The sequence below is a fragment of the Aedes albopictus genome, chromosome 2 (assembly GCF_035046485.1).
Source record: "Aedes albopictus strain Foshan chromosome 2, AalbF5, whole genome shotgun sequence".
In the NCBI taxonomy this organism is placed as follows: domain Eukaryota; kingdom Metazoa; phylum Arthropoda; class Insecta; order Diptera; family Culicidae; genus Aedes; species Aedes albopictus.
The window spans coordinates 455,296,317-455,320,503 of NC_085137.1; the positions used below are offsets into that span (position 1 = coordinate 455,296,317).

General features: G+C 39.7%; 3 protein-coding genes across 8 annotated transcripts in view; 1 reads left to right on the plus strand and 2 right to left on the minus strand.

Moving 5' to 3' along the window:
* The window catches only part of LOC109418995 (probable nucleoporin Nup54), a 32,216-nt gene extending 17,307 nt beyond the window's left edge, over positions 1 to 14,909 (plus strand). Inside the window, exons 1-4 of one of the 2 annotated variants that reach the window (XM_029877678.1) lie at positions 12,514 to 12,547; positions 12,673 to 13,053; positions 13,341 to 14,603; positions 14,663 to 14,909. In XM_029877678.1, coding sequence (XP_029733538.1) covers positions 12,529 to 12,547; positions 12,673 to 13,053; positions 13,341 to 14,603; positions 14,663 to 14,796 — 1,797 coding nt within the window. In that variant the 5' untranslated portion in view covers positions 12,514 to 12,528 and the 3' untranslated portion in view covers positions 14,797 to 14,909. Of the gene's footprint in view, positions 1 to 12,513; positions 12,548 to 12,672; positions 13,054 to 13,340; positions 14,604 to 14,662 lie in introns of those variants that run through there. The other variant, XM_019693227.3, reaches the window with a different exon arrangement.
* Positions 1 to 24,187, minus strand: part of LOC109398102 (mitoferrin) — a 367,824-nt gene that overhangs the window by 170,238 nt on the left and 173,399 nt on the right. The window lies entirely within an intron of this gene.
* Positions 14,820 to 24,030, minus strand: LOC109398092 (uncharacterized). Its single transcript, XM_029877679.2, has 4 exons — positions 23,743 to 24,030; positions 22,797 to 22,904; positions 22,311 to 22,717; positions 14,820 to 15,089 (listed from the first exon to the last, which is right to left on the minus strand). Exons 2-4 carry the CDS (start codon positions 22,901 to 22,903, stop codon positions 14,959 to 14,961), a joined length of 645 nt encoding a protein of 214 aa, XP_029733539.1. The 5' UTR covers position 22,904; positions 23,743 to 24,030; the 3' UTR covers positions 14,820 to 14,958.

Sequence of the window (24,187 nt, forward strand, 5' to 3'; positions counted from 1 at the left end):
ACGATTACGGCATCAATTGATGCCGTTTTGTGTGTTATCATACGTGTAAATTTCTAAGGACAAAAAATGCATAACTAAGAAACAAAACAAACAGTTTCCAATACTTTAGGTTAGGTTTATGTTGTTGTGTCAATTTCTCGATTCAAGTTGCCATATACGAAGTGAAAATTGCAATATTTAAATGCTTTGACATACATGTACGTAACAGAAACACGTGTTTCATGAACAAATTGAAATTTAAATTGTGAAAACAAATCGACGTGCTCTGGTGGGAATCGAACTCGCTAAATCCCAATTCGTTAGACGACCGCTTCTCTCCTCCAAGCTACCGAGCCATTCAACTATCTCCGTCCCCTGAAGGTGTAGAACTGAACTTGATACCACTAATGCACATGGGTTGCTTCTTTAATAATCCAAATCTTCTTCGGATGGAAGCTCACGACAATTCAAAAATAATTCACGCTTTGACATTCATGTACGCAACAGAGGTGTCCGTAAAGTAGAAGTTCATGTATTTCTTTGAGTTGACGCACTCGAACTACAAACAGTAGAACAGGGTGTCTATTACCTAAAAAAACCCTGGAAAACCGAGAATATTGTGAATACTCAGGGAAATCTAATAAACTCTGGATCGTATGAATAAAAAGTAGTTAACTTAACTACTTATAGATTTACTCAGAAGTAGAGTATTCGATTTTGTAGTGTTAGTGTATCCGTCTAAAAAATTGGCTAAAAGAATTTTTCCAGAAGTTCCACCAGGTTTTCTTCCTGGAATTTCCTTGGAAATATCTCTTGGAAACCTCCCAGGATTTCCCATAATATTCCTTAATGGCATTTTTCTTGGTATTTCTTTTTTAATTCCTCCCGAAGATTCTTCCGGATTCCTAGAACAATTTTCCAAGATTTTGCGCATGTTTGTTTTCGGGGCTTTCTCTTGAGAATCTTTAAAGATTCCTGGATTCCGATTAATTTCTCCTTGAACAGGGCACGATCGGTGAAGTACTAGATTTGTAGTAACGAGCTGAATTTTTGTATGATGAAAAGATAAATTGTCCGTTTCTCAAAAATGGGTACAAAAGCGTGGGTATTATGATTCGTTGCCTATTTTGATGCTGTTTGAGCAAAACTTTGGGTAATTGTTTTGTTGTTTTCTCCTTTTCTTGTCCGTAAACACCCGGGACGATCTACTTTTGGAAGAAATGCAATATCTCCTATGTTTTAAAACATTTTACCCCGGAATTTTATTTTATAGTCAAGGGGAATAGTTGTGCTAAGAAATGCATGGTACCTTTCCCTTTTGCACTCTCCCCCCTTTTACTGGGAGCCGAAAATACGTGGCTTTTTTTTGGTATTTTTTTATAAATTCTACATATTTTTGCTCAAATTTCATCATTTTGCAAATCATCAATAGTTTTCACTGACCCTTGACATGCAATGCATTACTACCCATCATAGTCTGTTGAAGTTTTGATCCCAGAGCTATTTTAAGGCCTCCAAATTACTCCGAAGTTTGTGACACAAATCCAACATTCTCGATCAAATTTTATAAACGATGAATGATCACAGAACATAGTCTACGGTACTCAAAAAGCCTCAAAGCACTCCTAGAAAATTCATGGTGCATGAATTGAGTGATCTAGGTCATCTAAACTACTCTGGAATTCATTTTCTTAAGATCTAAAACATCTACCATCGTTTGTGGTCACTCTGTTCAAGAAATGCAGTCACTTTGATGTCTATTAAACCTCGCAATGCTATGAGCAACTTGATATTGTGATAGTTGGACATTCCGTGAAATACAAATGGCCTCCAATACACTTTGAAGTTTGGGTTACGATATCTGCATACAGTATCATGCTTTAATTGTGAAAAAAAAATTCGTGGAATGTAGTATATACTACTGGTGGAACCTCAGTGCACATTTATAATGCTTTTGGTACATTCATGAGATATTCCAGGCTTTCCAACCTATGGAATAAGGAACCTAAAGGTCACAGACTCTACTCTTGTTTCTCTTCAGTCTATCGGCATAATTCTTTCACGATTGTGTCTGTTGCACCTTATTATATTACAAGTATCTCTATTAGTTGCTATTTGGGTGTCTACTGGCATACAAATGAACCCAATGTATTTTGAGGTATGGGTCGCAATATGTATCTGTAAATCTTAGGATATTTTTATTGTAGCGAATGCTCGTGGAATATACTCTACGCTGCTCTTAGAACCCCAGAGTGCAATTCTGATTACTTAGCAACATTCACTTGGTGACCTAGGTCATCTAAACTATTCTGGAATGAAGACCTTCAAGCTCTACAAGCTCTACTCTTGTGTCTCGTTACTTTATCGATGTAATTCTTTCACGATTACCTCTGTTGTATCTCATAATATTTTGAGTATTTCTTTGTGTTACTTGTGAATATCGACTGACATCGTGATGTTCTCCGAGAATACCTATACGAGTTCCTAGGGAATCCCTCAGGACTTCCCGTGAAATTCTTCAGGAGTTTCCCAGCAGTTTCTCGAAAATTTCTTCAGCAGCTATGCTGGAATTCCTTCAGGAGTTCCGCAGGAATTACTTTAAGGCTCAAGCATCCGTCATCATTTTTCGGAAAATAAAAAGCAGTTTTCTCGCTGCAAACCAAAACAAGGATCATGAAAATATATTTACTGCATTATATTCATCATGTGGAGTACAGTGAATATATTTTCATAGCAAAAACTTTTGTTTTGAACGAAAAAACTGCTTTCAAAAGTTTGATGATGACGATGTTTTCAATGACGAAAAGTTCCACGTTAAGAACCCTTCGAAAAATCCTGCAGGAGTTCCTCGGAAATTCCTCCGGAAGTTCCTCCAGAAATTTCTCATGGGATTCCTCCAGGAAGTTTTTCAGGGATTCCTCCAGGAAGTTTTCCAGGGAATCCTCCAAGAATTTTCCTAGGAATTTCGCCCTGGATTGCTTAAGGGTTTCCCTCGAGGATTCCTTCAGGAATACCCCCAGGGATTTCTTCGCGAATTCCTCCATGGATTCCTCCATGGATTCATCCAGGAATTCATCTAGGTATTCCTTCAGGAATTCCTCCAGAACTCCTTCAGGAATTAATCTAAAATTTCCTCCCACAACTAATCCAGGGATTTCTTCAGGATTTCCTCAAGGGATTTTTTCAGAAATTCCTCCAGGGATTCCTACAGAAATTCCCTCAGAAATTTCTCCGGGATTCCTTCAGGAAGTCTTCCAGGAATTCCTCTTATAATATTTCCAGGAACAAGGAATTTCTCCAAGAATTCTTCCAGGAATTCCGCCAAGAGATCTGCCTAGAATTCTTCCAAGAATCCCTCCAGGAATTCCAAAAACTCCTACTGGACCTTCCTCATGAATTTCACCAGAGAACTCTCTAAGATTTCTGCCAAGTATCCCTTCAGGAATTTCGCCAGAAATACCTTCAGGGATTTTTTCAAGAAATTCCTTCATAAATTTATTTAAAAAGTACTCCAGAAATTCCTTTATGAATACCTCCCAGATTCTTCAGGAAACCTCCAGAAATTTCTCAAGAAAATACTCCTGGGACAATTCCAGGGATTCCTCCGATTATTTTTCCAGGAACTGCTCTGAGACTTCTTCCAATAATTCTTCCAAGAGTTTCTCAAGGAAATCTCCAAGAATTCCTCCAAAATTTTCTCTAAAAATTCCTCCAAGAATCCGTCCAGGACTTCTCCAGAAATTCTTTCAAATATTCCAGCAGGAACTCTTATAAGAATTTCTCCAAGATCTGCTCCAATACTTCTGTCAAAAACTCCTCCAAGAATCCCTTCTGGAATTTGACCTGGGATTCTTTTATAAATTTCTCTAGGAATACCTCCAGGGATTTGCAACAAATACCTTTAGAAATTCTTCGAAAATTCCTCCAAATATGTCTACAGGAATACCCCCAGGAATTCCTCCAAGAATTCGTCCAGGAATTCCTCCAAGACATCCGCCAAGAACTCCTCCAACAATCCCTTCCAGAATTCCTTTCCATTAATTCCTTCAGGAATAACTCCAACAAATCTTGCAAGAATTCCTACAAGAATATTTCCAGGAATTTCTTCAAGAATTTCTTGAATAATTATCTGGAGAACACCCTGGAGGAGTTCCTGGAATACTTTCTGCAAGAACTCATGTAGTAATTTGTGAAGATATTTTTAAATAATTTCCCATAAAAATTCTTAATGGAATTCCTGAAGGATTTCCTTGAACTGCTGTGGAGGAATTTCTTTCAAGATATATCGTAGATGTTTCGCGCGATTTCTGTTAGTTTCTCTATGGATTTCTCTTGAAGCCGCGATTCCTTCTAGTGTTCCTCTTGTGACTTCTCCAGGCATCTTACAAAGTTTCTCCGGTAATTTCTTCAAGAAATGTCCGATAGCTTTCTTCTAGAGTTTCTCCTTGGATTTTTACAGAAGTTTGAGCTGGGATATTTCCTAAAAGTTCTCGTGGTATTTCTCATGGAGTTCTTCCCGTGGTTTCTATCAGAGCTTTTTATAGGCTATTTCTCGTAGTTCTTTACCAAATTTCTTGCTGTGACCCACCTGAGATTTTTGTTATGATTTTCTCAACATTATTCCCAGAGCTCTTCCTGGATTCCTGCCAGAAATTACGAGATGTCTTGTAACAAATTCCCAAGTCATATCTGAAGGAATCCCGGTGAAATCTTAGGGAAACTCCGCATCGGAGAAACCTCGAGAGGGATGTGTAGAATTTGCAAATTATTAAAATACACAAAAAAAAAGAAAAACCTCGAGAGAAACTTCGAAAGAAATCCTGAGAGAAATTGAGATACCTTGAAAGAAAAAGTTCTGGGAGTAGGAAATATTAGGGAAATTTAGAGAAAAACTCTGAAAGCTAAGAGAAATCCTGGAAGGAACTACTGACCAAGTCCAAGAGAAACATCGGAAAACTCTCTAGAAGAAATCCCAGGAAGAAGTTCTGCAAAAATCTCGGGAGAAATTTTTGGAAAATTATCCTGAAGCCACTAAGACAAATTCCTGAAAGAACTTTGGAAAAATGTTTACAGTACAGTGACCCCACACCGATGAATCACCCTAATTTTGTACACTATTTATGAATAACCATGTTGATCAAATGAGTAATCCATAAACTGTGGTCATTTCTGCCGATTCATAAATTGTGGGGTCACTGTATCTCCGGTAGGAATCCAACGAGAAACTATGGAAGAAATCCCGGGTGGTACGTATTCTTGCAGAACCCCGTGGAAAACTCTTGCTGAAACTCTGGGAGGAACTGTGGTAGAAATCCCAGGAATTACGAGAAATCCCGTCAAAATACCGAAAATATCGGAAGGAACTGTTTTTGGAAGCAAATATGTAAAAAACTTCTGGTTGTAGGGGAAATTGTGTATTTTCGGCAGTTTTGTTCTCTTCGTCATGGAAGGTTTTTTGAAAGCTGTTGAACTCAAAGTTGGCATCAAATCCGTCCCAACCAAGCTTAACCCTAAAAGCAGAGGTTCCCAAACTTTTTGCTATCGCGGCGCCCTTTGCCCTTTTCAAAAATGTCGCGGCGCACCAAAGTTTTAAACAATTTTTTTTTTTAATTTTCGACAACTTTCACTTTACAGTGTGCAAGACAAAATCGTGAAACACATCTCTAATATCATGTTTTCAGAATTCAATATATGGAAAACAAACTATTTTTTAAATTAATTTTTTAAAGATAGTTTAAATATTTGTAAGATTTCAAAAATCATATTCAATTCATCATAGAAGTTTTGAAAATAAGAAGAAACTCAGATGTGCAGATAAAACAAGCTGCTGAATTTCAACAATTCAGCAAAAAATTCTAAATTCATTCAATTCTCATTGAATGAAAATGTCTAAATACACAGAACTTGACCAAAGCTTCAATTGATTTGCGGAAATTTCAAAACAACACTTTTATTTTTTTTTAAATTCGGCAAACTGGGACACATGAAGAGATTGTAAAGACCTGACAGGTGAGCTTTGATTGAACTTATTTTCATAAATTTCAACTTAACCCTTTGGGCCTGGATTGGGGTTATTCCCATTGATAAAACCGAGCATAACAAACTTGATAGTTCAGCGAGGTTGCGGCAGTACTGATGAAACAATCTGGTTCAAAAAGGTCAAAGATAGCTCTTCACACTACCAGATCGACAAACCTGCATGCCTTTAAGCTGTTCCGAAGACCTTGTAATTATTCTGAAAAGAACGTAAATAATGTTCTTAAAATTAAAACTTTGGACAAGTTATAGTGAATTCAAAAGCTAAGCTGATGCTTAAAAATTCCAAAAACAGTTTCAAAAACTTTTAAAATGTGGTTTCAATTGATATGATATGTTCAAAAAGGATACCAGAAATTCTATGGGAGAATCGAAGAGTCAGAAAAGACTTTAAAAAAATGTGAGCGACACTAGCTTTACTAATAAAAAAATTAAAGGTGTTCCGCAATACAAATGTTTTTTTTTGTTTCGTCACAAAAGTCAAAATCCTGCGGCGCACCTGGGAAAGCTTCGCGGCGCACCAGGGCGCCGCGGCGCACAGTTTGGGAAGCACTGCCTAAAAGGGATACCTGGGGTCCATTGGACCCCAGGCGCCTATCAGAGCTCGTTTCTGATGGAACACACTCAGCGAGGTGACGAAACTGAGACCATGAAGGTATCCCTTTTAGGGTTAATTATACGTCCAAGTTTCAGGAGTTTTGGCCGACAAAAACCCTTCATGACGAAGAGAACAAACCTGCCGATAATACCCATCGTCAACCTACTTGAGAAAACTGGAGAGAAACTTTCGATAATTTAAAAAATGAGCTCGCGGGAAGATTTCTGCTAGAAACTCAAAAGAATTTATTTAAAGGAGGAATTGCGGTAGAAATTCAAAGAGAAATCGTGGGTTGAATTTCGAAATCCCAACATGACTACACTACTAGCTCAGAGAACAGACATCTTAATGCAGTTTAAATATACAATGGTCGTATATGGTCTGTGGAATTACTGATTGGGCTGAATGTTCCTTTCCTGATTTATTTTAGAATGTTTGGATGGCATTGTAGGTGTAAATTTCTTGCAACTTACTCAAAAGAACTCTGCCTAGTAAATTGCTTAACCAATTTCTGTGTTATATTCGAAAAAGCTAAAAAGTTTTTGGAAGAATTAAGGAATTTTGTGGAATCTCTTGAATAATAAATCGGGCATTTTTACTTAAGTTTTAAGGACATTTCTGTACAGTTTTTAAAAAGTCAAGAAAATTTAAAAAAATGATAATTTTTTAAATTAAAATTTTTGAAATTTCCCCCTGGAAAAACCTGGAATTTTCTTTTGCTTGATGAGTAGACACCTTGTAGAAAGAGCGACAGGAAAAATATCCTTCCAGGAGGTCCTTCTGAGATTCCGGGATTCCTCCAGGGATTCTTTCACAGTTCTTCCACAAATATCTTCCAGCACTCTTCTGAGGATGCCTCAGACTCCTCCAGGAGTTTCTGCTGGGTTTCTCAGGGAGTTCTTTATGAAATTCTACCGTAAGTTTATTCAGGATGCTTGCAGGAACTTCTTCTGAGATTCCTCCAGATATTTCTAAAGGAATTCCTTCTGAGATAGTTCCCATAGTTTCTTTTGGGTTTGGATTTAATTCTTCTAGGATCCTTCCAAAAATTTCACCCCGTGGTTCATCCAAAAACTCTTTCCGGGGTTGTTTCAGGAATGCCTTCCGGAATACCTTCAGGAACTCTTTCCGAAATTTCTTCCGAGATTTTATCAGGACTGCGAAGTTCCTCTAGGAGTTCCCTGTGGGATTTCTTAAGGAATTCTTTCTGAGATTCATCTAGGATTTTTTTTCCAGGAATCCTTCAAAAAGCAGGAAGCAGGATTCCGTGCTGGACAATCCTGTGTGGACCATATTGTCACACTCCGTATCATCCTGGAGCAAATCAATAAATTCCAAAAGTCTCTCTACCTGGTGTTCATTGATTACGAAAAAGCTTTCGGCCGTCTCAATCATTGAAACATGTGAGAAAATCATCGGCCTTATTGAAGCACAGTACAGGGCATTTTCGTGCAGAGTGCTGCACAACGGTGTTTTGTCCGATCCCATCCGGGTCGTTGCTGAAGTGAGGCAAGGATGTATACTATCACCGCTACTGTTCCTCATCGTAATCGACGAGATCCTGGTAGGTGCGATTAACCATGGAGCACATAAATGACTTCGAATTGGCTGATGACGTTGCTCTCCTAGCTCAACGGCGCTCTGATATGCAGAGCAAGCTCGATAATCTTGCCAATCGCTCCTCAGCGGCAGGTCTTACCATCAACGTCAGCAAGACCAAATCGTTGGATGTCAACACGGTCAACCCTTCCAGCTTTACGGTAGCTGGGCAATCAGTGGAGAATGTTGAAAGCAGTGTGTAAAAAAATCGAAGGCTGAAAGTGAAGATTGACATTCTCATTTTTTCATTCGTGCTTGGCCACAATCATTGTCAGCTGAATGCCTCTCTTTTTTCATTCAATTCTCTGTCACGAATATTTTTTCGCACGTCGTAAAATGTCTAATTTCTGTTAACAGACGCAAAATCCGACTTAATGGACAAATAGAGCAGTTAATTAAGGACTGTTCATTTTATGAAGAGGACAACTTTGCAAGGCTATAAAAAGAAAACGCGTAGTTCAAATTTGAGCAGCCTTGGTTAGTTGTTCAGTACATTATAGTAGCAGATAATAACCATAAATAAATTGGGTTAAAATTATTGAACTTCATAGAAATGTGGCAAAGTGTTTCGAGAGATCAATTTTTCAATTCCCAAAAACTAAAAATAAACACAAAATTTCTCTAAAACATCGGTGTATCATTTTTAATTGCATAAAAGTGTTTACCATGCTGCAGCAGTTTGAGTGATACATATTTTGGCAAAATATAAACCTAATCGGAATAATGGTTGTTGAGATATTAAAGTTACAAGTTGGACTCGATTTTCAGAATAAAATTTATTTGTTAAACAAAAATGTATAAAAATATAAAATTTTGAATGTTTTCAATGGATCTAGTCGAAAGTACTAATAATGCAATTTCAAATGCAGAAAACCGCTTCTAGATAGCATTGTTGGCTTGGTTACTGTGCTTCATGGCAGTTACCGGAGATAAAACCACTTCGTTCTTTGAAGGTTCTTCCAAATAACGATGTACTCTATTGCAAATACAACTTAACAATGATGTCGAAAATAAAAAATACCATGTAGTTATTTTCAAATAAGGTATATAATCACATAGGGTCAGACCTTGCTGAAAATAAATAATAATAAGCTTCTCTAGAATCAAAAACTTGCATTTATGGAGCAAAAATTATGCAATTTTTCATTATGGCCATCATTAAAAATTAAATTTATGATGAAGAATGTACTTTAAAGCATATTTTTCTTCGGTATCATTTAGAATGCGATTCTCTTCAATACTGGACAAATTTTGAACTGATTCCGTAGTGTTATTGCATCACTGGACTTAAATAAGTAATTTTTATCAATTTCATTGATAATAAGGCAAATCACTATATCAAGCAGTATAATGCTTGGTGCATTATAACTGACCAACTATCACACTCTACCTTTAGAAGAATAGTATAATATCCGAACACATTGAAAAGTTCATGAAAATGTTAAAGTTATGTATGTGGAAAGTTGTGTAGAATTTTGAGAAATTGGGTTTTATTGAGTTTTAACGAAAACCGCTTCAGTTCCATAACTAAGGACAATTTGTATAATGTTATATTTTTCCTACACTGTAGAATAGCTATGGAAATTTATGCAAAAAACCGATAATGATTTTATTGAAAAATAAAAAAGATATCACACAAATAAGGTGTCCTCTTTATAAAATGAACAGTCCTTAGTATTGTAATTAACTACTATACTCAAGTTTTGAGGCGATTGGAAGAATATTCGGGATTTACGGTCAGGTTATATTTCTCAGTGAAAATTGTCAGTGACAGAAAAATGAATGAATAAGTGAGAAAATTCATTCACCAAAATGAATTTTATTTTGATCCCTCTGTTGAGAATCTTCAAAATTCACGTTGAATTTCACTCACTGAAAATGAAAATTTTAAACTCTGGTTGAAAGCTTCCAATATCTTGGTAGTCAAATGGCGGCACCAAGATCGACATAGGTGCACGGATAAGAAGGCGAGAGCTGCTTTTGCGAATTTAAGAAATGCACGGAAAAACAACTAAATCAGTCAACACACCAAAATCCGAATTTTTAATAGGACAGATCGGTGTGATACTAAATTTGTAGTAATGAGCTGAATTTTAGTATGGTGAGAAGGTCAATAATCCGTTTCTGCAATAAAATGGTGTAAAAAGCGTGGGTATTATGATTCCTTGCCTAATTTGATGCTGTTTGAGCAAAACTTTGGGCAACAGAGTTGTTGTTTCCTCTATTTCTTGCAACATAAACAACATAGTTATCCAAAGTTTTGCTCAAACAGCATCAAATTAGGCAAGGAATCATAACCCGAGCAAAGCTTGACATCAAATTGAAAACTAATTTTGATGTTGTGATATTGCAAATTATGATAACTCAGCCTGTTGTCATTTTGGTCGTTTTAACGGTTAAAACATCAAAAATGAGAGCAGAAAAATGTTCCCGTAACAGCAAGTTGAAAACAATTCCTGCCATCAGTGATATCAAATTGATAACAGTTTTTGCTATCAGTGCAAAAAATGGAAAAATCGTGAAATGTAGAGTTTTTCGAATGATATGAAAACTTAAATGCAATAATTTAATTGCACTGACGGTATAGCTTTAGTTGTATTATACAAGGTCGCCTAGAAGTTTTGAAATTACTTAAAAACTTTAATATTTATAGTAAGTTGAAGTGAAAGCAAAATGAAATCAAAATTTGAAATCAAATTGAATCAAGGTAATCTGATATCAACATGTGATATCAACTTGCTGCTGATTACAAAGCGTGTTTTCGATTTGCTATCATTTTGTTGTTAGACTTTGCTCGGGAATACCCACACTTTTTGGCACCATTTTATTGCAGAAACGGAGAATTGACCTTCTCACCATGCTAAAATTCAGCTCATTACTACAAATCTAGTACTACACCGAACGTGCCCCATTCGAACGTGAAATCTGTGCTGCTGTACGCTAGTGAAACTTGGTGTGTATCAGCGGAGAACACTCAACGGCTGCAGGTCTTCATCAATAGATGCCTGCGGTATATAATTCGTGTTTGGTGGCCTCATAATTGGATCTCCAACGTGGAGCTCCATCGTCGATGTCATCAAAAGCCGAGAGCGACTGAAATTCGGGAGCGAAAGTGGGGGTGGGTCGGCCACACTCTACGCAGGGCGGAAACGAAATCGTTAGACAAGCGTTAGACTGGAACCCAGCAGGACATCGCAGCAGAGGCAGACCCAGAGGCACATGGCGGCGCAGCCTCAACAACGAAATCAAGCAAGTCGACAGAAATTTAACCTGGCCACAGGTCAAGGCGATGGCTGGCATTTGCCCAGGATGGAAATATTTCAATTCGGCCCGCTGCACCACCGTGGGTGCCAAGGACTGAAAGTAAGTCCAAAAACTCCTTTCGGCATTCCTCCAAGAAATTATTTCTGGATTCCTTCTGGGATTTTTTTTAGAAATTGTTTCTGGGACTCCTTAAAGAACTCCTTCCGGCATTCCTTCGGGAACTCTTTCCGGGACTCTTCCATGAAATTCTTCCCCAATTCTTTCACGAACTTCTTTCAGGATTCCTTCCAAAAGTTCTTTTTGGAATTGCTTCAAGGATCATACCAGGATTTATTCAGGAACTCCTGCTAGGATTCGTCCAAGAATTCCTTTTGCAATTCCTTCTGGAGTTACTCCGAAGGTTCATTCTGGAATTCTCCCATGTGTTTCTAATGGAAATCTACCAGGAATTCCTTCTATTTGTTTTAGAAAAAAAAGCTTCTGAAGATAATGCAAAATAAACTATCAGGATATTTCTGAAACAAAATCCTAGAGGATTTTTGGAACTTTAGAAGAAACCCTGGAAGGAATATCCTGAAGTTCCATATCGAAAGAATTCTTAGGAATCTCAGAAGATACTTCTGGAATAATCTCAGATGAAACTAAAGGATCCCCAAGAAGAATCTCAGGTGATGCACACTGAGGAATTCCAGAAAGAAAGTTTTCGAAGAATCCAGCAGGAATTCTTGCAGGAATCTCAGAATCAGTGAAGGAATCCCTGGAGTACTTCTTGCAAAAACTCTGGCAGAACAGTTGACACACATTTTTCATTTCAATGCATTCTCTTTTCCTACGATTCCTCCAGCTGGAGCCGTAATTGAATTATATGTACCTATGCTCGAACCTGAATCACATATGACTTGCTTGCTTGTTGTTCGATAGATAGTCAGTTCAGTAGTTTATTTCGCTCGGCCATGTGACAAGCACATGACCCACACCCGAAGAACTTTGTGGAGCGGAACGATCCAAAGGATTATAATAGAACTGCGCACCTTAGCTTTGCACATGCAATAATGCAATCACCGCTAACACGTGCGTGGCTACTGAATCTGGGAGCACGATTGGAATTGTAACTTGGGATATTTTACTGTTGTTTAAAATTTCTTATTAAAAATTAATAATTTGTCAATGCCATTTTCTTTGTTTCGTTCCAACAGCGGGTGGCTTCGGTAGTTTCTCGTTCGGTGCCCAATCTTCCACACCGGCGTTCGGCGCCGCACCAGCCACCACTAATGCGGCCGCTCCATCGTTGTTCGGTGGCGGAGCAGCCCAACCGGGTGCAGCCAATACGACCACCACCACCGGATTCGGTGGATTCGGAACGCAGCCAGCCGGTGCACCAGCGGCAAGCACTTCGGCATTCGGCTTCGGTACCAATACGGCCGCAACGGCAACGCCGGCGTTCGGATTCGGTGCGACTACTACGTCTACAGCGGCAACCGGTGCGACACCGTTCGGAGGATTTGGAACGACGGCGACTACGTCGGCGGCAGCACCCGCGTTTGGAGGCTTCGGAACGACCACGGCGACAACAAGCGGTAAGTTAATCAGATCATGTCATACGCAAATGAGATTAGGGCATGTAGAATTATTAGTCGCACAACTTGGACGGTATTCACTCATTGCGGGCTTTGTCCATGCATGAAGTTAGTCCTTTTCTAGAGTAATAATACTGTAGTAGTATATAGATATAGAGCATGACATCAATTTTTATTTTACTTAAGACTCTGTATGCGACGAAAGCTAAATTTTGAATGTGTCTTTCTTTTGTACACGTATGTCTAATAAGTCACATATCTATCAATTTGCTTATTCTCTTCCTCAGCTCCTGCTTTTGGCGGTTTCGGTGCATTTGGAACCACCACCACCAGTTCAGCTCCGTCCCTATTCGGACAAACCAGTTCCACCACTACAACTGGATTCGGTGGCTTTGGGGCGTCAACATTCGGAACCACCGGTGCATTTGGCCAACAACAGCAACAACCTGCACTGGGTTTTGGTCAATCGGCATTCCAACCTCAGCAACAGCAACAGCAGCAACCGGCTGCTTTAACCCAAGAGGAAGCATTTGCTCAGTCCATTTTCAATGTTTCTATATTTGGGGATGAACGGGACACGGTCATCGCAAAGTGGAACTATCTGCAGGCCATGCTGGGAACCGGAAAGGCGTTCTATTCGCCAAATAGCGCTCCGGTTGAGATAACTCCGAGTAATTATCTGTGCCGGTTCAAGACCATGGGGTACACCAAGCTGCCTGGGAAGGAGAATAAGGTGGGATTAGTTGGTTTGACCACGAACAAAACTGCCGGGCAGATGAAGGATCAACAGCAACAGTTCGTTACTAGTTTGAACCAGATTTTCGGAAACAAACCGAACTTGGCCATATCCGTTGAAAGCGTCAAAATGGTCGGCGACAACAAATCCCAAGTAGTCATCTACGTGGAGGAGAAATCCACCACTTCCAATGAAACGAAACGCATCCTGGCCACGGAAGTGGCCAGCTACCTCAACCAGCCGGCTCCGAAGCAGCAACTTACGTCCCTCGGCGTCGAAACTGTTGTCGCCTTGGTTCTCCCTGAAGAAGACCAACTAAAGGAATATCTGGAGAACCCTCCGAAAGGGATCGACCCTCGGATGTGGCAACAGGCCAAGATCGACAACCCCGATCCCAAGCGCTTCATACCTGTTCCGATGATCGGTTTCCAGGAACTGAAGTGGCGTATCAAGTGCCAGGAAGGCGAAACCGACATCCACGTGTCCTACCTGGACAAGGTGGAGAAGGAAATCGAACAGCTGAAGCAACGGCACACCAACACAACCGCCAAAATCATGGAACACCGTCGAAAATTCGCCGAACTAAGCCACCGGATTCTGCGGATCATCGTCAAGCAGGAGAGCACCCGGAAGATGGGCTTCGGTCTGCTGCCGGAGGAGGAAATGATCCGGAGCAAGTTGGAGAATATGCACGCGCTGGTTTCGACGCCGACGCAGTTCAAGGGCAAGCTCAGTGAGTTGCTGTCGCAGATGCGAATGCAGAGGAATCAGTGGGCCCATGCCGGCGGTGTTAACGATTATACCCTGGACAAAGGTAAGACGAAATTCTAAGCGAAAAATAAAAATGGTTGATTCACTTTCATTTGTCTACAGAATCATCGGAAGAGATGAAGAGCTTCTTGACGATGCAACAAAAGGCGATGCAATTTCTGGTTGAAACGGTCAACAAAGACCTCAAGGACCTTAAGGTGATTTCGGATGGAATGTCACGGCTGATACAAGGCTAAGACGAGGAAGATTAGGTTCTTGTTTTAATTATGAGGTAAGTAACACACACACACACACAATCTATGAATACAAAGCTACCTAATTCCAAATTGAGAATTGGAAGTTAGGATCGAACACGGTTGCATTATCTAGAGATTGATTCGGTAGAAAAAATGAGAAAGTCAGCCCAAAATGATGTTGCTGTATGGGTGGCTATCCACGATCGGATGACCGGGCATCGTGTACCGTGGCGAGATGTAGTAGGTTGTCCTTTCCATGGCGACGAAGCGGTTCTGGGGCCAGCCGTACATTCCTGCAATAGGAACAGAGGGGAAAAAATCCTTTTATGTTATCTGGAAGCAACAGCAACTTGTTGGAGAACGCCCAACATCAAAATTCTGTACCTAACATTGTCACACAGAAGGGAAAATGGCGAAAATGGAGATGACATCCCATTTTTTTTACCACCATATTCGTTCGTGATCTTCATCAACCTAGCAGCATTCACTTATTACGTTACACCAACATCAGCATTTTTAAAGAAATTATTTCAGCCCACGAGAAATGGTTGTTGAAGGAATTGCTATGGATGCCCAAAACATTTGAAACATTTCATGCTGGCTGCAGCGTTGCTCTAAGTGGTCAGAATTCCAAGCTCTTCGTTGAATTTGGTTGTTTGGGAACGTGTTTACCTAGTTTCCTAGTTTCTCTAGCTATCAAATACTGAACATACATTCCGCAGACTTAGTACATGGCCTTAACCCTCTACTTCCCATGATTGCTCTAGAGCACCGTCGATTTTCGACGTACTCGGGACAAACGGAATCAGACGAATATGAAGCATTAGTATTTAGAATATGATTGTACCTCATAAAGGTTATCTGAAATCCTAAATGCTTGTTTCAATAGAGGAACTATTGATAAACTATCAAAACCTATTGATTTACAACCAATTGGTTTTTTCATTGATTTCGAAAAATTTAGCCAATTTGCAATAACTTTTGTTTAAGCTTTTTATTCGGAAACGCTGTTTTGACCCTAGATATACTGCCCCCACTCGCATAACAGTCCCATAGGAAACCCAGAAAAGATGGAACTGTTATGCGAGTGGGGTCAGTACAGTTGTTCGAAGTCGTGGAAAGGAAAGGGTTAAGTAAATGGAATTAGGTACGGACACGGTATGTTGTGGAACATTTTATTTTTAGATAAGGTGACTTAGGGTGTTATCGGCAGATTAGTTTCTGAGGGGTTTTGGTCGGTCAAATTGTCGGAAACCTGGCCGTATAATTTAATTTGGTAGAGAGAGTTAAGAAGGGTTTAAGGGGGCTGCCAGGGAAGCTTCAGGGTAGTTCCACAGGGATTTCAAGGCATTTCCGGAGGTTCAAAGGGGTTACCAGTATCTGAGAGATTGAGAGCCTTCTAGAAGTGCTCAAAAAGGTTTCCGAAGGATTGTAAGGCGCTCAAGGGGTATTGAGGGTTTCAGGGTTTCAGGGGATTCCAGAAGGGGTTTTTGGGGGTTTCGTGGGGTTTTAGAGGTTTTCATGAGTGCTTCAGGCGGGTTACGAAGGTGTTGAAAGGCATTTCAGTGAAATCCAGGGGTTTCACTAGAGTTAAAGTTAACCCAGACGAGCTTCCTGAAATGTTTTAAGGTGTTTCAATACGTGTCAAGCGGTTCCATGTGGTTTCATGGGGCTTCAGTAGATTTTGAAGTATGTCTACGCGGGGTCTCATGAGGGTTTACGGGGGGTGAATTTCTTCAAGGCGTTTTGAGAGGTTTCATGGGGTGTCCAGGGGCTTCAGTGGACTTTAAAGGAAGTCTAACGTGAATCTCAGGAGTTTTCTGAAGAGTTTCAAGATGTTAAACCTTATGACCTTACGACCTTAAGACCTTAAACAGATATTGAACTTCATGCTTGACCTTACTGCAGTCCCAACTAACATTTTTAGCGCTCTCTCTCTCTCTCTTCTTGGCGTAACGTCCTCACTGGGACAAAGCCTGCTTCTCAGCTTAGTGTTCAATGAGCACTTCCACAGTTTTTAACTGAGAGCTTCCTCTGCCAATGACCATTTTGCATGTGTATATCGTGTGGCAGGCAGCGCTATAATCTTCGATTATTTACATTCTGCAATAGAACAGTCTAATTGAAGCATTCATTCATTTATTGAGTTTCACTTCTTTATACAGATAAGACTGAGTCTACAACACTACGCCACACATTTCGGTTCGTTGCTGCTTCTCGCCAACTTCAGGAAAGTCCTGCCTCGACAAATCATTCTAGACCTGGTCATCCCACGTCCACTTTGCTGTACTTCTCGTCGTCTTGTACCATTCGAATTTCTTGTGAACAAAATTTTTGCTCGGTTGCTATCCAGCATTCTTGCAACATGCCCTGCCCTCCATATCCTTCCGGCTTTGTCAACCTTCAGAATGCTGGGTTCGCCGTAGAGCGCAGTGACCTCGCGGTTCATTATTTTTGCCATCAGGGCCAGATTTGTATTTTCTGGGGTGCCGGGCCACAAACTTGTTGTGGGCCTTTTAATAAAAACCTTTTAAAACTTCTCTTTTGTCATGTAAATTTCTAGTATCATGTAAATTTGTGTTGTATGTCATGTAAAAACTCAGAGTCATGCTGAATTACATGACATATAATGAAAGTTTACATGATATTTCATGAGTTCTACATGACATGTCATGTGAACTTCTGTGAAATCCTACGCTCCAATTATGTGCATTATATGTCACAGAAATGAACACTATTTTTCGATCTGTGTCGGAACACTTGCTGAAGAAAATCAAGTAAGAATTTCTGGAGAAGTACTATAAGAAATTTCTGGAGGAATCAGGATTTGGCTGGAGCAAACTTGAAGAGAGTTCTGTCAGAATTCCACGGAGAATTCCTAGCAGAAGAATCCCTTGTTCCCCAGAGTTCCTGAAAGACTCCCTTGAAAACATTTTCAGGAAAAAAATCTAAGGAATCCTTGCAAAAACCCCTGGAGAAATCACATATGAAGTTTCTGGAGGATCTCCTGGAAGAAGCCGGCCGAGAAGTACTTATTGAAGCGTGTTCATTGAAGTAACCTACGACTTCTTCGGATACCCCTCAGCAGCCGTTAGCAACTAGAGTTTGTTGTAGCCTTATCAATAGTTGAACGAGTTCAGATTTTGTACAGTAAAGACGTGCTTTACTGCCCATAATCGCATAGTTGACGTAAGCGCCATTGTAGTTTTCAACACACTTATGAAATTTTAACAGTGATTTATGAAAAGTTTATGATTTTTTTTCACGTTGATATCTATCTAGTGATTATAGATCTTGTGCTCTATTGAATAAAACTGGTCACAATAATGCACATTTGATAGATATTAGCTTGTGAATGCTGACATTGTCAATGGTGATTACGTCAACTATGCGATTATGGGCAGTTTACTTCCATTACTATTTGTTATGAGCCCAGAGTGTCCATAGTCTGGAATGCTGGAGTATTATCGAAGCTTAAATGAAACGGAATAATGCCAATCACGAGAGACGACCGGAAGTACAAGGACGACGTTCCACAATGCCGGAGCAGCTACATGAAGTACCGGGCGATTAACTGGAAGTGTGCATCTTGCCGGAAATCCCATGAACTTATCGGCCATCGAGAGGTTGCGAGGACGCCAAAACTACCCGTCATGAGCGTTTGCTGTGAAAATGACATTGATCCGAGAGGGTTCCTGGCGAGCAGTGAAACCGCCCCAAGATCAAGCTGTCGACCTGGATTTAGATGAAAGAGCGTTGGCGACAATATACCTGAGCATCGAGAAGAATAACTACAGCCTGGTTCAACGAGCAAGAACTGCGAAGGAAGCATGGGACTGTCTTCAAAAGGCATTTGAGGATGACGGTCTATTGAGAAGATTTTGGTCTACTGGACAGGCTAACGTCGGTCAAGCTTGAAGAATGTTCCTCGGTTGAAGATTATGTCGACGAGCTAGTGACAACGATGAACTGTTTGTGCGAAATTGGTTTCGTAGTCAAGGACCAGTGACTGGCGTCATTATTAATAAAAGGGCTCCCGGAGTATTATAACCCTATGATCATGAGGCTTCAATAATCCGGAATGAAATTAACGGAAGATGTTGTGAAGGCGAAAGTTCTCCAGGATGTCAAGTTGAAGTCGACTGGTGTTGAAGGTGCTTGTATACCAAGCAGAAACCAAGGCATCCAAGAACTGAAAGGAAATCGGGAACGTGCTTCACCTGCAACAAGCCTAAATATTTTGCTGCGAACTGTCCCCAAACGCAAGGTACGTCGAAGCTTAAACGGAGTGCTCTTTGTGCGATGCTGACTGCAGAGACTGGAAAAGAAAATACCTGGTATTTCGATTCTGCGGTTAGTTCCCACATGACCAGAACTAGGTAGAATTTTCACAAGCAGGAAGATCAGATGCATGCCATTGAAACAGCCAATAGTCAGTCAATTTTGTCGGTCGCCAAAGGATTGGTAATGCTGGAGCTCGAAGAAGGTACCCTTTAGACGTGTTTTACTTTCATTACAATTGTACTGTATAATGCCAGAAGGAATTAATTGAGAAACCGTAGAAGGAATCTTGGGATAATCTCGGGAGGTGTTCCTAAAGGAAGCTTTGGAGAAATCACTGGAAATATGTTAAGAGGTATCACAGGAGCAATTTCTTAAGGAATTTTATTATGAACTCTTGGAGTAATTACTGCAGGCATTCCTAGAAGAATAAGCAGAAATAACTGGAAGAATCTTAGTAGGAATCCCTGATTAAATCATAAGTGGTATTTCTGGAGGAATCTAAAATCAACATCGATCATAAAATACTATTATTATTTTAAAAATAGTAATGCTGAGTAAAAAGCACTTTTTTTTGATCAGAAAATATTAACAATATTGGGTCAAAAAGTTGACCACATTCGGAGCTAGATTGTGTTCTTATTTCGTTATAACTTTGGAAGAATACGAAACAAACTTATTTATTTAATATTTAGATTATATAGAAAATGCTAAGAAAAATACACAAGAAAGGCTGAAACACCCTGTTCGATAAATAACATGAGCTTTATGATGATTTTCTCTTCAAATAATACTTTTGAGCCAAAAATTATGAAAAAATGTTTTTGCTTTGATATAGGGGAACTTACGTATTTTCGGCAGTTTTGTTCTCTTCGTCATGGGGGATTTTATGAAACCTGTAGGTCTCAGAGTTGGCCTCAAATCCTTCCCAACCAAGCTGAGTTATATGCCCAAATTTTAGGCAATTCGGCCCACAAAAACCCCCATAACGAAGAGAACAAACCTGCCGATAATACCCTTCGTCACCCTATTTAACGTAACTTCGATATAACCTAACGAATATAAATATACAGTTATGTTATGTCGAGGTATGACTGTAAACTCATGTGAATAATAAAACAACGAAGGTCGATCAGGTGGTGAATGTGGCTAAATATGAAGTACATGTTCGTAGGTGAAACTGTGCTAGACACTAGGCAGGACAAGCCTTTGCATCCAGGCCCCTGGCATCAATGAAATTTATCGTAGCCAACATCTAACTGCCTTATACTCATATTCGTGCAAATTGAAACGAGCGTGTAATCAACAAACGCAGCTTTTGTTTGATGTTGTGAGCCACACACGACATCACATTCACAATGCGTGTTTGTTGGGTTGCTTTATTCAACTAATCGCATGCTCCTCTTACCGTACATTAATATTAAGCGAGTTTGAAGTGTTTTGTGATCATAAGAGATGAAAAAAATGATTCCAAAAACTGATCAACAAATCAAAATAAACGTTAAACAAAAAATTGTTGATGTTTTCACATTTGACAGTGGGCGCTATTTACTAGCGCCCAGGGCATCCTGTCTACCATGATTCCAATGCATTGATATAGGCCGTGTCAGGGGCCTGTTTGCATCAGTGTCATGTCAGACCGGGATACCTTTGAGGTGGGGGAAGAATTTGTTAACCTTGGTTTCTAGCTAACGGTCGTGATATACGATGACGCATCATCAGCAGAAGTCGTGCCTTCTATTGGAACAAGAAAAAAGCAGCGGTCAAAAAAGTTTCAACGCCGCACTACAGGGTGCGGCAGGAAAAAATGCGAAAAGTTCAAGGCACTATTACACGCTAAATATGGGATATATATGACTATTTTTTCATGACAGTGTATCAGTCAATGTCTATTCTAGCACTGAAAAATAAAAATGAACACATTTGATGTTTAACATGTGATAATGTAGGCCTAATTAGCGGATAATAATAAACTGCGCGCCCAATGGTCATTAAACAAAATGACTATAACAGTAACAAAATTAGCTCAAATTCGATGAACAACCAGACCACACTGATCCAGAGCCATGTAGTTTCACATAGCAGATGAAATAAGTACATATATTTGATGATATTGTAGAGAAAATCAAAAATTTTGTTTTATCAGATGCGAAATTTAGCGACCTGTGCGATTTTCTGCGGTTTGAAAATTCTGGTGGTCTTCATCTTCAGGCGCCGCCCTGTAAAGGTTAGTGACCAAAATGGGAAATTTTTTGATTAACTTTTCAGAAAACTAGCCTATTATAGATCATGGAACGTTGAAACATAGATTGGTTAATGTCAAATGGACGAAAATGAGGTTTGAAGTTGAAAAACACTTTCGCATTTTTTCCTGCCGCATACTGTAAATGTATGACCATATATAGGAAGCTTATAAGACTGATGGTCCTCTACGGACACTAGACATGGACCATGAGCGAGGAGGACCTGCAGCCACTCTTTTCAAGTGACGCGAGCAAGGACGACCTTTGGCGGTGCGCAGGAGAACGGTGTGTGTGGCGACCCACAATTGTGACCCACAATTTTCGATGAAGGCCACCATCTCCTGAAGATGTTACATACATCCATTTTGAAACGGTCGTTGCAGTGTTGAGTGATTGTGTAGCTAAAGAATAATTCTCAAAATTGTTAATCTAGCGAACAGTAAGTCAGAAAACACTACCAATATTGTAAAATAATACCAACCAAAAACTTCAAGCAGGCATAAAAACTCCATCTCCCCTCTCTGTAGTGGATACGAGGCGAATAGTAATGAGTGAAATCAAATCACTTTTACGTAGTTTACGTTGAGTGTGTATTGATGACAGATACTGAAATGAACTCAAGGGAAGAAAAAGAAGCGAACGGATCGATATAAATTTCCCTTCAGTTATATGACAAGTGTTACGAAGAACGGTCGAGTTAGAATTAGAATTTTGTTTTTGTTAATAATAATAGTAGATTTCGAATACGACACTCCCATGGCCAAATCAGGAGAAATTATTCGTGACGGTAGACAGTAGGCAATAGTGAGTCCAAATTCAATGTTTTATGTTCTATGTTTTATGTTAATATATGCTTTTGACAATCCCTGAAAAAGGCCACAACCAAAAGGCCTAAACGTCGAAACAGTATAAAATACTTGTCTTGACTTAGTGACTGAGAAAGTCAATCCAAACATAGTAGAATAACAATTGTAAATCACAGGTACTGACCTGAGCTCAACACCGGCACTTTTGGAATATAGTTCGTACTTTTATCGCTGGACGCGTCATCCTTCTCCGCGTCCTGTTCTTCTTCCTCCTCCTCGTCATCGGTCTTCTCGTATGTACTCTTCGGTTTCTGCAGACACTTGAGTGCGTGTAGATTGCAGACCTTTTTCCTCCCACATCGACAGGTGTCCAGCAGTGTCTTGAACATTTGCTTCGATACAAAGTACGACTCGCCGTGTCCGTTGTACTCGTGCAGGTTCACCTTTTGATTCTTCTGCTGCTGCAACTCCTTCAACCGCTGGTTGTTCTTCTTGAGGTCAAAGTACTCCGTCGATTCCGGCTCCGTTATGAAGCCCCACTTTTTCTGGTACTCCCGGCGGACCTTGCTCTCCAGCTCGATTTGCTCGCGTCTGATGGGGGAAAGGGAGGACATTTGTGGGAATTAGATAAACTCAGTTGCAATGCATGCGATGGGAATAAAAATCATACATTTTACCATCCCGTACAATGGGTTCCATGCTCGGATGCACCCGTTCGATGGCCGGTTGTCTTTCGGTCATCTTTTTCATTGCGCCTATCTTCCGGTCCGTTGGCATGCTGTTGCAGGGGACGAGGATAATACAAGGCGAGAAATCTTATTTTATATTAGTTAGTCCTTCCACTTTGTCCCGGTTCTGGCTTACAGTCGGCTCTCAACTGAACCCGAATAGAGATTAATAAGAAATAAAAAAAAACAACGTTTAATAATATCCTGTAATAGGACACGATCGGTAAAGTACTAGATTTGTAGTAATGAGCTAAATTTTTGTATGATGAGATGATAAATTCTCCATTTCAGCAAGAAAAAAATATTAAACTGACTGCGAGCTTCTCAGACCGAATCTCATTGACGAAATATAGAGCAAAATGTTGTGTAAAGTTTCGTTTACAACTGTCTACATACATTTTATTCTAATTTTTTTTATAGAACTTGTAAAGTTATTGGTTATTCAGTATGTTTTTATTGTATTTTCTACGATTTGTCTAATATTGCCTGTATCTTAAGTTATTTATGACATTAAAAAGTTTAAAATATGCTTTCTTTGTTTAAATTTTTCATTGCTAATCACTAATTTATTACAAAAATACGTACAAATAAAGAACTTTATAAAAAAACGCTAAGTTTGGTTCGAAACACTTAGTTGTTTATTTTGATACACCAGAAAAAAATGGTTTTAGGTTACAATGTAACATGTCATGTTAAAATGTCGTGACACTTTCTTGTTCGGTTACCGTTATCATCTTCTACTCTGAATTCAAACAAATATAATTATCCGGTTTCTCGTCCTCTCCAGGACTAAAGGACAACACAAAAGCGACAAAGGTACTAGAAGCAATAATTAGATCTCCTGGGAATGTTCACACAGAAGAGCTAAAAATTCAAACGACCACCTACCTTGTTTTATTCTAATGAAGTGAGATCATCCGCCTTAATTGTCTTGTGAGAATCCTTTATCTGACGATGACGATAAAGAAACGACCCGGGTGCGTATTGTTTTAGGATCAATGGTGCAATAAACTGCTGGCTGGTCTCCCACTTGCCAAGTATTTAATTTGAATTTTCCACCTGAGTGATTGCTAGTGAACACCATCAACCGGCTCGGAACTAATAACGATGGGGACGTGTCGGGTGGGTTATATATATGTGGGAATTCCAATTGCTGGGAAAATACTGGAAATGTTATTGATCCATCCGTGTGTCGATGGTAACCGACGCAGCACCGTATACCGGTCGACTTGGCACGTTTCCAAGACGCAGTTTTGGTTGCGACGTTGGATTCGAAATCTGCGTGTTTCTTAATTTATTGAAGCATTTATTGTTTTATATCTTTGTAATAGCA

Bases quoted from the DNA above. Each gene is read 5' to 3' on its own strand.
- LOC109398092 (XM_029877679.2), bottom strand. From the start codon at position 22,903: ATGCCAACGGACCGGAAGATAGGCGCAATGAAAAAGATGACCGAAAGA. The intron at 22,718-22,796 runs GTATGATTTTTA...TTCCCCCATCAG, and splicing joins ATTGTACGGGATGGTAAAAT to ACGCGAGCAAATCGAGCTGG. The intron at 15,090-22,310 runs GTCAGTACCTGT...TTCCTATTGCAG, and splicing joins AGTGCCGGTGTTGAGCTCAG to GAATGTACGGCTGGCCCCAG.